The sequence below is a fragment of the Platalea leucorodia genome (assembly GCF_965183815.1).
Source record: "Platalea leucorodia genome assembly, chromosome: 9".
In the NCBI taxonomy this organism is placed as follows: Eukaryota; Metazoa; Chordata; class Aves; order Pelecaniformes; family Threskiornithidae; genus Platalea; species Platalea leucorodia.
The window spans coordinates 50,217,623-50,230,922 of NC_138831.1; the positions used below are offsets into that span (position 1 = coordinate 50,217,623).

The 13,300-nt window shown below is 41.8% G+C and overlaps 1 protein-coding gene across 4 annotated transcripts in view; it reads left to right on the top strand.

The window, feature by feature from the left end:
* The window catches only part of PIAS1 (protein inhibitor of activated STAT 1), a gene marked incomplete at its 5' end in the record, with an annotated part of 61,334 nt that overhangs the window by 17,675 nt on the left and 30,359 nt on the right, over window positions 1–13,300 (top strand). For 3 of the 4 annotated variants that reach the window (XR_014229131.1, XM_082321120.1, XM_082321122.1), the window contains one exon: window positions 8,211–8,655. Coding sequence is in view for 3 of the 4 variants with exons in the window: in XM_082321120.1 (XP_082177246.1) it covers window positions 8,211–8,655 (445 nt within the window). Of the gene's footprint in view, window positions 1–4,223; window positions 4,398–8,210; window positions 8,656–13,300 lie in introns of those variants that run through there. The other variant, XM_082321121.1, reaches the window with a different exon arrangement.

Genomic DNA, 13,300 nt, shown 5'->3' on the forward strand with positions numbered 1-13,300 from the left:
AAGTCTTGGCAGACGTTCTCCAACAAATGTAGCTTTTGCAGTTTGAGCAAATCCCGGCCCCAGCTGCCCGCCCCGCTCCTCTGCTACGGCAGCGTTAATGTGCAGCCAGGCAGGCAGGGCAGGACACAGTGTGGTTTGCAAGCCATTACGTTAAAAAAAAAAATATAAAAATCCCACAGATAGAAGTGTTCAAGCAGTGAAGTGGCATTTTGGGGCTGTGGGCACAGAGTCTGTTCTGCTGGATCTCTCTTCCAGAGGAAATAACCTCTAGGAAAAGGGGTGCTCTAGGGCAGCAATCGCCTACGCTAATTTGCCAGGTTCTGTGTGTCAAGGCTTTCAGAAGATATTTCACATATATGATAGCATAGCAAAATACCACAGGCACCTGCAAAAAACATGACAACTTTTAACACATGGGGATTATATTAAAAATTCCAAACTCTGCCTGCCTGTTGTCACTAGCAGCCAGTTTGGGGGGCTAGAGCTGTCTTACTGTTTTCTTTTGCAATATCCTTTCACTCTTCAGTGAATTTTGTTACTTTTATCACTGTGGGTTTTCTTGTCTCCAGTAAGCAACAGATGTCTCTAAGAGCTTGGTAAGCATCACTGGTGCAGGATTAGGTGGAGGCCTCTGAACTGTGGGCTGGAAGGAGAGCTTAGATTTATTAGTGTTCACGTATGAAACAGCATTGCTCTGACCTTACTAAAACTTAGTAAATTTGAGGGTAGTCAGGTTTTGCCAGCACGACAGATAGAAGCAAGCAATGTTTGCCAAGAGCAGGTAAGAAAAACGTTCCTTGTGCTAGTTGATCTGTGGAATTAAGAGTTAAGTGGTTATGGCATACTTGGTAAGTTGTTACATGAACTGCATACAGAAGGATGGCAGTAGGAAATTGCAGGACCTCCTGTCCAGAAGCCCTTTAGACTGAACGGCTACAGTTTTTAGATGAGCTCTTCCCTGCCAAAGATTCCTGCTGTTAGCAGGCACTTGAATCTGAGCTTCATCATTCGGGTAGGTTGGTTCAAGGGTCATAATGTTTTTATTAACAGATATGCAACCATACCATTTGCAAGGAAATATATTGTTTGTGAACATGCTAAAGTAAATAACACCTGATGACTTAAGCTTTATAGCGTACTTTCTCTGCTAGCACGGGAAGAAATATGTTACCTGGTGAAAATCATGAACACGGTGTGTGACCTTAAGGAAGCCCACATCTATGGAGGTACCAACAGTAGGTCAGTCCAGGCTATCTTTGGCATTTACAATAGATGGACATCATCATCTTGATGCATTTTTAATGGATTAAAATCTGTTTTTACTGCCAGCTAGACGAATGCATAGATTTGGTCATACAGTTGTGAAATGTTCTTTATGAGCACTGATATACTGTGTAAATATAGGGTTTCTTTGATTAAGAATTATCTCCTTGTGCATGTAACAAAAGGCAAATAATATTTGTACCTGCCGTTGGTTTGTACCTGTTCTTTTAGTGCTGCCCTGCTTGCCAAAACATTGTACATATCGCAGTAGGCGACAGCTGAGTTTTGCATTATGAAAGCCAATAGCCTCCTTAAAGGTTGTAGGATGTTGCATATTTATGGCTGCTCTTCTGTGCTTTTGCCTCCCCTCCATTTTGAATTACGGGGACTTCAACCTTTCAGTGTTTTGGTTGCATTAGGCAAACGCGGGAAGTTACAGCCTGTCATCGAGGCGCTTGAGCTTCCATGAATTGGTCGTTTCACTCCCTCTTGCAGATTTTCGGTAGACTGATTTCAATTTTTATAGTTTAGCCGTGATAGCTTCCTTCTGTGAGTCTTGCAGATAGAATTTAGGGCTGGGGAATGTGCCTTCATAAAAGATGGGAATATTTTTACCTTCACGATCTCCCATTTTCACAAATCTTAAATGTCTAAGAACCCAAGAGTTTAGTCTGTATAACTGTAGAGAGCTCACGTAGCTCAGGTATAGCTTTCTTCTCCTGAAGATTTATATCAGGGGTTAAAGAGGCTGTTCATAGCATGCAAGAACTCTCCTGTGTTTTTACAGCTGGGTGTTGGAGGCATACTGAGATTAATTCAAAACCATTTCCATACTAATCTAATGCTTCCTAGTCGCTTTTATTAGAAAAAGGAACAATTTTGATTTGGTTTTTTTTTTAAACTGTCTTTTAGAAGTGCATTGTGGAATTCATTGAATAGTAGTTTCCTTGTCTCATAAGGGGGAAATTTCCATTTGCGTTGTCCTTGAAAAGAGCGTTAGAGCTTTGCCAGCGTGAATGTGTCCCCGCGGTTCATGCAGGCTGCGGCCAGAGCCGATCCCTCTGGACGCTGGGGCCGAAGGGGCTGCGCAGGGGGTCGGCGCGGAGGCTCCTTTGGCGAAGCCTTCGAGCGAGTACCGGGCTGTAGTCAGAAGGGTTTTCTCTCTTACACTTGGCCTTTGAAGTGACTTGTTGCAGCGCCTGCCCTCTTCCATAATAATGACTCCTGATTTCGGAGACTCTTAGTAAACTGTTGCTAATCACTGTGTTTCTAATAACAGAAGAAATTTACTGTCACTCTCTGAAATTGCTGATTATAAATGAGTGACCTCCTGTGCGGTATCCGTTTTCTCATTTCTTCTTTCTCCTTTTACTTACTCTGTTCCCCTGTCTTTTGACTAGTGTTTGAGGTGATTTTTTTCTTTTCTTTTTTTTTCCCTTTAACTTTCATGTTAATGGTTAGAGAATTGTGGAGGACCTGTTGTATAGCTTTAGGCACAAAATGCGGTGTGGTGCCTAGCCAAATGCTTCTTGTTGCGCTGGCAAATCTTTTGAATGTGTTTTGGAGCTTATTCACAGCTTCTAGTTATCATAAACATCCGGAAATAACTTGTTAAATTCTCCAGATAGATCCCGGGGCTGATTACTGGGGAGGTAGAAATACCTTTTCTAGAAAGCATTTATCAAATTGTTGGGACTATTAAAGCTGCCGCTGATGGATCGGTATGCTGCTTTGAAGACAGTATCTTGTGGTGCTGGTATTTGTGATATATTTTCAGTATTGTCCATCATGCTTTCCTATGGACACGGCTCAATTTATTAAAAAAAAAAAATATTACTGACTGCTGCCTGGTTTTTGCCTCTCGGGCAAGTCCCTCCCTTCAAAAAATGGGAAAAAAGGTGAAGGCTCACCGTCTGTGGTGTTGGATCTCAGCAGATAACCTGTATCTGATCCTTTCTTGAGCAGCGGGGCTTGCAGCTCGTCTTCCTGCATTTCAAACCAGTGTTTTAGCCCCCGTGTATTTTCCAGTCCAGAAATGATGTTCTCTGCCTGAATCCGCTTGTCTTTTTAGTTGCATTTCTCTGAATCGTGTACCAGCGAGACCATCCACACGCGGTTATCAAAGGAATTTCTTATCCAGAGGCACTAACACTTAGATTTTATTTATTTTTAAACTTAATTCCTAACTTTCATAGATCAGTGAGACAAGGTCGAGTTCTTGAAAGCAGTTTTCTTCGGTCTGACCTGTTAACCTGTGCTAACGATTTGACTTCTCTAGCCAGAAAGCTGCCCGGCCTGCGCACCTTTCCGTGATGGGTGGAATGACTGGGCTCGTGTGGAAAACCATTCTTTAAAAATAAAGACTTCTCTCTGCTATTTTCTTTGCAGAGAGAAATCAAAGTAAATGACTCGTAACATTGGCTGCTCTGTTAGAAGTAAAGGTTCCTGGTAAAGTATTTACTCTGAATGCCTAAGCAGCGTTGACAAAGCAAAATGGTCCTGTTGTGTGGCATAGACATATTTCTCCAACCAGACATGCTTGTTTATTGAGAGAACTTAGTGAGTCAGGAGCTACAAAACATTCATTGATGTTGCAGCCTGATGCTTTTTATTTAATAGTCCTTTTGTGGATGTCTTGGAGAAAACCCTTGTTCCTCTTTACCTCCTAAGTGTCTACATGCAATTTTTGGTTTGGGAGACTTAAAAAAATGTTCCTATCTGTTAGCTTTTAAAAAAGCGTACCAACTTTTTTTGAAGGAGAGAGCTGTAGGTAGAACATCCTTTCCTATCGAGAGTCACAGGAGAGAAGCAGGTGAACGATGTAGGATGCCGCCCATGGATTGCTTTTGCATCCTTAAGCTATTTGCTTCCAAACCTTGTTGGTTATCTGAAGTAGGCGTGGGGCAGGAGATATCCTTGTTTCCAGATGAGTTGCTTGAGAACGTTTCCTCAACACCCAGAAACAGGGAGATGCACGTGCTCACGCGGCTGCAGCATCAACTGCATCGAATGGTTGGGATCACACCATCTGGCAGGAGAAAAGTGGCACGGATTTGGAAACAAGGAACTGGGAGGTGGGAAAATAAACTGGCCTCTTTGCTTCCGTGGACCTCCCGCCTGAGACATACAATTAGGTGAGTTGTCTTAAGAGTGAAATGCCCTGATGGCTTTGGAAAGGATGGACGCAAGGCTTGGGTGAGGGGCCGTGGGCTGCAAGGGGTGTGGATATAACGAGCCAGGCGTGGATATAACGAGCCAGGCCATCCCCATGACTAACGCAGCTTTTGCGGAGGAACACGTGTGTGCGGCGTGTTGTTGAGCAGGAAACGTCAGATGTAGGTTTATAGAGTAGAGTTACCTTCTCAACTCTCTGAAGGTCTTTGCAGTGAGTCAAAATAGAAATACTCTCTGTTAAACGGAGATAAGTCGAGTTTCTGTAAAGCTTGTTCTTACTCTTTGAACAATTTTTCTACTGTCCTCGCCCTCTCTTTGAATTTTAGATAGTGCCTAGATATGACAGGTACCAAAATGTGCAGCATCATCAGAACACCTAGATTGTGTGATACTGGGATTTGTTGTATCTGAAGCTGGCTTGCAGTCAGCTTGCTGCGTTTCTCACGCCGAAGTTAGGCAGGTGGCAAGAAGCTCAACCTTTTTGTAGCTAAACAGCATCAATTTCTTGTGCGCTAGCATGATGTCTGTAGGAACAGTATTTACCTGTACATGAACACATAACTAAACAGCTAGTTATCTGTAATTGCAGTTTGCAAGCTGTCCTTCAGTCTGTCCTTTGTAGCTGTGTATATCCTTTTATTTTTGTTTGTGGGTTTTTTTGTTGCTGGTTTTTTTGTTGTTGTTGTTGTTGCTTTCTTTTGTGTTAGGAAAGAAAAAACCAAACATTTTGCCAATTCTGATCAACAGCCAGAGGTAGGGGCAGTTATTTGCATTGTGGATATCTGCTGTTGTTGGGAGGCAGGCTCTTTGTGGTGGGTTTTGTAGCTTGCTGCAGATGCAGCTGTACTGCTGTGAGTGATCTTTTTACTACTCTACTTCAGGCAACAGGGAAAAAAAAACAAAAAAAAGGCAAGATTTCCTGAAGCAAAACGCTTTGTGTCTTTGCCCTTCAGCTTTGCTGGTATAACTAAGCCAGCGAGGGGTTTGAATTGTGATGAGGTGAGATGTGACAGGAAAAAAAAAAAAATTATAAAATGCAGCTTTTTCATGTATTTACTTTGTGCGTTTGACAGCTCTCGGTTTGTTTCCCTGCTATAATTATCCTGCCTGTTCTAAGATTAGGGTACCAGTGTGACATGGGCCAAGGGCTCGTAGCGTGGATAGTGCTTGTACGGGCAGGGGCACTTCTGCTGGTGGAGCTGGGTTGTGTCCTCAAATAAAACACAACTGGGCTGGAGGAGGGGAGAGGAATTTTCACGTTCATATTGCAGCGACGTGAGAGGCTTTGGCCGGCACGGCTGGCTGTCGGGCTCCGCTTCCCCGTGCTGCCGATTGACACAATCCGCAGGCAAAACTCTATGGACGTGTGTGTGTTTGGGGTGGTTGTGTTAAGGCATTGCCTCTTTTTACTTGTATTTGTGTAAGATTCCTGTAACATACCAAACTGTAATAAACCCCCAAGCCTTTATTGCTCTTTTTTTTGTGACTGCGCTTTTATTCGATGTATCTGTTAGTGCCCTTAACGTTGCAAACAAAATTGTTCTTGTCCTCCTTTGTAAGGAATGCGCCAGGGTGGGGAAGATCTGGGGAATTTTATTTGTCTTGGTTCTTGAGTCTGGCTTAGGCGATGGACCCTGCTTTCCGTATACTTACTTCTTACTTGCCTATACCTTAAAAAATGGAAAACATCCAACATGTAGCAGGAGCTTCTCTGTTAGCTCAATTATTTCTCAATCCCCTGAGATTTTTGCAGGCTGGGCCTATGAGTTTTTACAAAACAAGAAGAGAGTGAAGCTCTGAGCGGTTCTGGCTGTTCAGGAAGCGACTTGTGATGGTGATGGTAGCAGGCATTAAACCCTTCGGCTGTAACTACTCATTCTGTTGAAGAAATGTTTGTAAAGCATTATAAATAGTGTTTTTCCATGTTTCAAATCTATTTATTTCACTTTCCTTTCAGCTGTCAACACTTCAGATTGTAACTGAAATGCCTTATTCTTTTAAGACATCTCTGTTTCTTACCAAGTACCTCGTCTGTTCTCATTAGTAGCTCTGTGACAGTCCCTTACTTAAGTGTGAAGTAGGTTCTCAGGAGAGAAAAAAATGCCAGCAAACTCCTGTTCTGTCCAAAGTGTTTGCGGTAGTCTGCAGCAAGGTTTATCTAAGATTCGCAGCAAGGTTATTCAGTTCTGTTGGTGTGGTTCAACAGAGCAGAAATTTTGTCTGTCTGGGTGCAGACCTCATTAAATACATGAATCATCTAATTTAGGGCTTTTAAATAGCAGGATCTATTTCAGTATAGGGAAATACCTCTTGTGGACACCTGTGCATTGAGGAGCTCTTGCAGGTGCTGGAGGTTTGAGGAATTGATAGGAGTTTCAGGCTGGTTTTGCTAAAGCTAGGGATAGCGTACTTTCTACTATTAGCACTTTAGGTTTAAGAATTAATGTGAAAACGACTTGAGTAATGTATATGTTTGAATACTTTGCGCAGTTTGAAGAACTAGAGAGGATGGGAGCATTTGTACTCTATGTCAAAGATTGTTTGCAAATGCGAGTGCTAATTTGGTTATTCAGCCTTTGGTGGCTGGGAAATTGCAGAACCCTGATAAGCTGAATGAGCTGGTTTAGTTCCAAGTAGATACTTCAAGTATTATTTTGAACTTGATCTTTTGGGATTGACTACAAAATATTTGGGGTATTTAGTGGTTTCACACAGAAGATCCAGATAGCCAGTCGTGGCGATGGGTTCGAAGCATTTCACTTTCCTGTGATTTCTTGGGAGTCCAAAATTCTGCAGGACTATCATTTCAGCTGGTGTCACAGGCCTTGTGATGGCGAACGAGCCGCTGTCAAGCACTGAGAGAAGTTTTTAAATAGAAAGTAGGCTCGTAAGTTGACTTTCTGGCTCCTGCTTGACCAGCGGGGAAGTGCTTAGTGCGCACAGGCGATTGCTGGTCTCCCTACTTTGCATAGGGTTTGTCTCGGTTCCTGAAGAAGTGAAACAGTTTACAAGTCTTCCTAGTTTGATTCATTAGACCATACTGGGAGACAGTAAAAGACTGTGTAAATGAAGATGCTCATTAATAGATGGCAAAGCCCTACTCTCCCATCCAAAACAGAACATGCAGCACGGATGTGAGAAGTAAGGAAATGGAATTGGAAGAAGTTTCCTTTAACTCAGTAGTGATCATATGGGCTGAACACAATCCAGAACAGAATTTCTCTCTCTCTTTTTAACATTGGTCATTTCTCTCCTTTCCTTTGAACCTGTGTGGATTAGTTACGCTGCATGGCAAAAAGTGAGGGAGGGACTTGAAAGCGAAGTAGGGTTCCAGAGGTAAGGACTGGCACAGCTTTTAAGTGCAAGTACTGGAGACTTGGATATTGTCAGTGTGTGACTTCTTATTCATCTAGCTGGAAGTCAAAAGAATTGTTAACATTGGAGATGCTAGCAGAAAATAGTTATGTGTACAAGCGTTGTTTTGTACTGGCCACTTGTCCTTCTCTCTTTTTTTTACCCCCAGCATTGCTGTCCTGAATTGTGTATGGCAAATGGAAATCCCTTTAAAAATTGCTCATTACAGGCTTTTGGAGTAGATATATCTGTCTGTGAACAAGTACTGTTTTACATTGTATTTCAGATAATCAGTGGGGGAAGAGCAGCGGTGGTGTGCCTTTAAAAACTGTATGCTTAATGGGATTAAGCCACATTCTAATGTTAGTGTTTAAGATGATGTAACTTGAATACTAATTTTTTGTTTTGTTTCTTTTAAGCAAATGGTTATGAGCCTTAGAGTTTCTGAACTGCAAGTACTTCTGGGCTACGCGGGGAGGAACAAGCACGGACGAAAACACGAACTTCTCACAAAAGCACTGCATTTGTTAAAGGCTGGCTGCAGTCCTGCTGTACAAATGAAAATCAAAGAACTCTATAGGCGAAGGTTCCCTCAGAAAATCATGACACCCGCAGACTTATCCATCCCCAGCGTACACTCGAGCTCCATGCCAGCAACTTTGTCTCCGTCTACCATTCCACAGCTCAGTTACGATGGCCACCCTGCCACGTCACCATTGCTTCCCGTTTCGCTTCTGGGACCTAAACATGAACTGGAACTCCCCCATCTTACATCTGCGCTCCACCCTGTCCACCCCGACATAAAACTTCAGAAATTACCGTTTTATGACTTGTTGGATGAGCTGATAAAACCTACCAGCCTAGGTAAGGTTGCAAATGTTGTAAGAATATTTGAAGTCTCTTTTTTTTTTTTTTAAGAGTAATGGATGAATTCAGCTGCTAATGCAATAACTGGTTAAATATTGCATCACACCAGTGTTTAGAGAATTGCTATTTTTGGTAACTTTTGGAACAGATTGTTCTACATGGAGAGACATCTTACGTAACACTCATTAGTTGCTTTAGCTGAGCCACTAAATATGGTTCAAAGATCCGTTGTATTTAAGGAGTGAGTTTGACAAGAAACAAACTAAACCTAAGGAAAAGGAAAAAATCTGTCTGCTTTCAGTAGTTCTTATAAACTGTAGAGTTTAATTATTTAAAAAAAAAAAAAAAAAAAGCCAGACCAAACCAAAAATACCCTCGAATCCATCAAGCCCACAAAATCTTCTCATCTGTGCTGGGAAAGAATGCCAGGCTAGGTATTTGCTGGGATCCATTACAGCCTGAACGCCTGAGTTTTGGAAGACTTGTGGTTCTTTTCAAGTTGTGGCTACTTTTCTTTAAACTGTCTTTTGTATTAAGGTAGAAATCACTTGTGTAGCTGCTGAGAATAATCTGATGCTTACACAGCGTTATATAACAGCGTGCGATTTTTCTGGCTCTGACTCCACGTAGCACTTAACAGCGTGGTTAACTTCTAATACTCTTAAATAGTGCTTAAATACAATAGTCCTGTTCTGGAGGGGCTGCTTGCATGTTGGGACCTTCTGCTGTCTTGAAACCCTGGAAAAGATTCACTGTGAAAATAGCTGGTAGGAGGAGGAGGAGATTCGTGAGAGTAGATACGGGGATATGGTGGGTGAGTGAAAAAAACGTCCTTTGTGAAAGAAATCCCTTGTAAACAAAAATGAGCAGGTACTTTACATGAACAGTCTGAACAGCTACAGGGATGTAGGAGGCCTGATATGTGAGTGGTGATGGTAGTCTGCAGATTGCTGAAGTGTATCGCACAGTTGTTTGCATATTTTTTGTTTTAACTGTTATAACTGAGACATTGAGGGAAAAACAGATAGCTTTTGATAATCTCGTCTGCTGGTTCAGGTATTAAGAGGTCTACTGTATCTATTTAGCTTTAATCTAAACCCTAATTGATTAATAAGCATTCCGGGCAATGCTGGTGGTACAGGATAATTGGGTACTCAGTATGTGTCTCATCACTTTTACATTATAAATACTTAAAAATAATGCTATAATTTCAATAAGACATTCCAATGCAGGAATTATGGTATGTGTTTATTCCTAGATGTGGTAAGAACATTTTGCTGTCAGCTCTGTGCCTGACAGACTGGCCCCAAATGAAGAGATCGTAATTCACTCTCTGTCATGTCTTATTGCTTGAGGAGTTTATGTACAATAGGATATTTTTTTTCCCCTTTGTCGACTCTGAGTGTCAGGGTAAGAAAATGGAGGTGGCTGAAATTCTAACCAGATACCTCTTTAAGCAATCTCTGCCCTTTCAGTTAACTTAAGGGGCTATTTGGGGTTTTGTTTTAAATGTGAATCCTGTCTGCAGATGTCTTTCTGTTTGTCTGAAGCAATACTATTAAAAAGCCTTTTTTTCCTGTGCTTTTGGGGGAAGAGAGAGCTTCAGTGTCCGTGCATATGAGAAATGATTCGTTGTTTCCTTTTGTAGTGGAAAGTAATGTTGCTACAGATCGTAAAATGGCTAACTATAAATGTCATGAAGGTATTTTAGAGTAATAAATACATACATGTTAATGAAAAACCTATTGGATTAATAACCAGTGATATGCAGCTTTATACACTTTCAAAACAACTTGCAGCAATTGTGCATACAGCTTAGGAGTTTCAAATGCAAGTATGGAGCAGGCTTGTATTAATTTTCTCCATTTATACAGTTACTGATACTCTAACTAAAAAGTCTTAATTTGTGGAATATTTGCCCCAAACGGTTTGGGCATCCTTCTCACCCCTACAAACAATGTGGGTTTCCTCAAATGTCAAATTTCTAGGTTCTCTGGCTTTGTTTTTGAATGGCAGATATGTATTACAAACACTCAGAACTTCTCCTTGGCGTTTGGCCAGTGTTTCAGCACCTCCTGCTTGCTTTTTCCCATCAGATACCTCATGGGGTGGGGATAAAAAAAACTTCTGAATTTACTCTGTTTCCCTCCACCACAAGAACGAATGACCTGATGTGGGGTTTTGAATAATTATCTCCCTGCTTAAAATGGAACCTACTGGAATAGAAAAAGATATGTGTCTGCGTGAGAGAGAGAGAGAATGAGTGCGATCTCTGCTGATTTGAGGGTCTTTAGATTCTTCTGAAATCATAGTCATTATGTAAAAGCTGGGCAAAGTACATCTTTGGATGTGATTCTCCCTGGTCTTTCCCAAGTCAAGGTGGAATTGCTTGGAAGGTTTCTGTAGTAGTCTTCTGTCCCATCAAGACATGATTATTAATTTGAAAAACAATAATTTGACAAAGCCGCGGGGAAGGGAGTTGCACAGCAAGGCACTTGAACATGCATTCTGTACCCAAATACTTCACGTAGCTGGTAGTACACAAGCTAATGTGAATAACAGATAAGGAAATTAAATTTGCTAACTATTATTTTTAATGTCAAGAACAAAAGGAGGAAATGGATGTTACCTTCTTATAGTTGCTTCCTCAAAATGTAGCTCTGAACTGTGATTAAAATCCGCATGCTGACTGCTCACTGGGCTGGATCCATGGCAAGGGGGAAATGCAGTGCTTTATCCATCCGTACCCCTCTCACCGGCAGCTACCGAGGATCTTTACTTGAGCGTGGCTGGCTGAAGCATGTGTGACAAGCTAAGGTTAGAAGGCTGTTGGCTATCCTTGTTTTGTTGTTGTCGTTGGTCTTTTTTTAAACTTATTCTGGCTTACACCAGCCCGTACAACTTGCAGCAGTGAGTAGGATGCTCGCAGAAGAGCAGACTTGCCCAGCTAGTTGAACTCGTAAACTCAGCCTATGCTACCTCAACCTGCTCTTTTTGAAGAACTGAAAATAGCAGCTAGGCCCTGCTGACGGTGGGACTCTTCTCCTGCTGTTACTCCGCTCAGATAGCAGAGTCTCTCGCTTCCTTCCGAGTGTTTCAAGTACCCGACTCCTGCGTAGCTCTGCCAGAGCCATGTGCTAATGCTGACGGTTATGGTGATGCTGGCTCTGCTGTCAGGGGATGACAGCGTTTTCTTTACCCCCGAGAAGACTGTCAGTGGGTTCGTTTATCTGAGACGAAGAGATACCTGTCCATGTTCAGTGGAGCTGTTTGAATTTGATCCATATTTTATTAGTCATCCTCACTGCAAAATTGAGAAAGCATCTGTGTTGGATGTTTTTGTGTACAAGCCAACTAGGAATGCTCTGTATTCTCAAAATGTATGTTGGTGGATGACTCTGTACACTGAGCTCTTTCAGCGCTGGTGAGAAGTCTGAGCACTCTGCCCCATGGTTAACCACGATTTGATGTGATGATATGACTGGTTTTTTTTTTTTTGGAGGAAAAACTATCCAGTTTGGCCTTGATGGAATGTATGAAAGTTGCCTTATTATTGTGACTTCTCTGTTGTTTTTTGAAGAGGAACTCCTTTAAATGGGAGAATTTTGGTTGCTAGTTTCTCAAGTGAAGCTGCAGCTTTCACTGAATTTTCCCCTATTTTCAGCCCCCAGTGCACAGACACTGCTCACTGGTTGTTTTTTAAGCATAGGGCCAACTTTCTAAAAGTAACTTTTAACACACAGATAAGATCTCGTCTGTGTGGTGAAATGTGTTTACTATGAGGTGAGTAACGAGTACCAAAATTCTGCCAGATTATTATGGAAGGGACATTAGAGAGTTAAACAACATCTTAAAAATACTTCCTGTTACAGCGTATGTCATTCCTAATTGCTTTAGCTGTGTAGTTGTTCCAAAAAACATTTTAACTAGGTTGTGGGTCTTTACTTACCTGTCAGGGGAAATTAACCTTTTCTTTCCATTTCAAGGATTAAAGAGGCTGTGGGCTCTGCTACTCTTTTAAAAGCTGTTCGAATGGCATACGGACGATCCCTACAATTTATTTGTTGTACTTCAGGGTTAAGCAATGTGGAACACAACATTGAAACTCAGATCTGAGCTGTGGAAATCAGGATGTTTACCTGCAGGTCTCACTCTCCCGGAGGGAGGAGACGAACATCAGGCTTTTTGGGGAGTCAGAGTATCACCTACAGAAAGCATTGTACCCTACCTGCCATCCTGCAGATACTGGCTCCGTCGGGTGAAAGGAGCTTCCAAAGGCTCTACTGAAGCTTGTCTTGATTTGCTTAGGTCTTAGTTTACTTTCTTAATCTGTGGACTCTAATAAAAGGGTTTCTCCAATAAGCAGAATTTCACCCCTGGTACCCGCCCTCAAGAATTGTGTGCTTACTGACCAGCGTTCATGCTTCTGACTTGCATTTACCTTGAAATTTTCTTTTTGACTGTGATTGATCATGGTTACTTTGACATGCTGCATTTTTGAAGACAGATCTTGCAACTGATGTGACTAAAATCTTTAGGGTCACTGGAGTTCGAGGTACAGCTATTAAACACTTAAACAATTCAGTGCACTTAGTAATCTAGGTTGGAAACTATAGAAGTTTTGTTTGGCAAGTATTTCTCC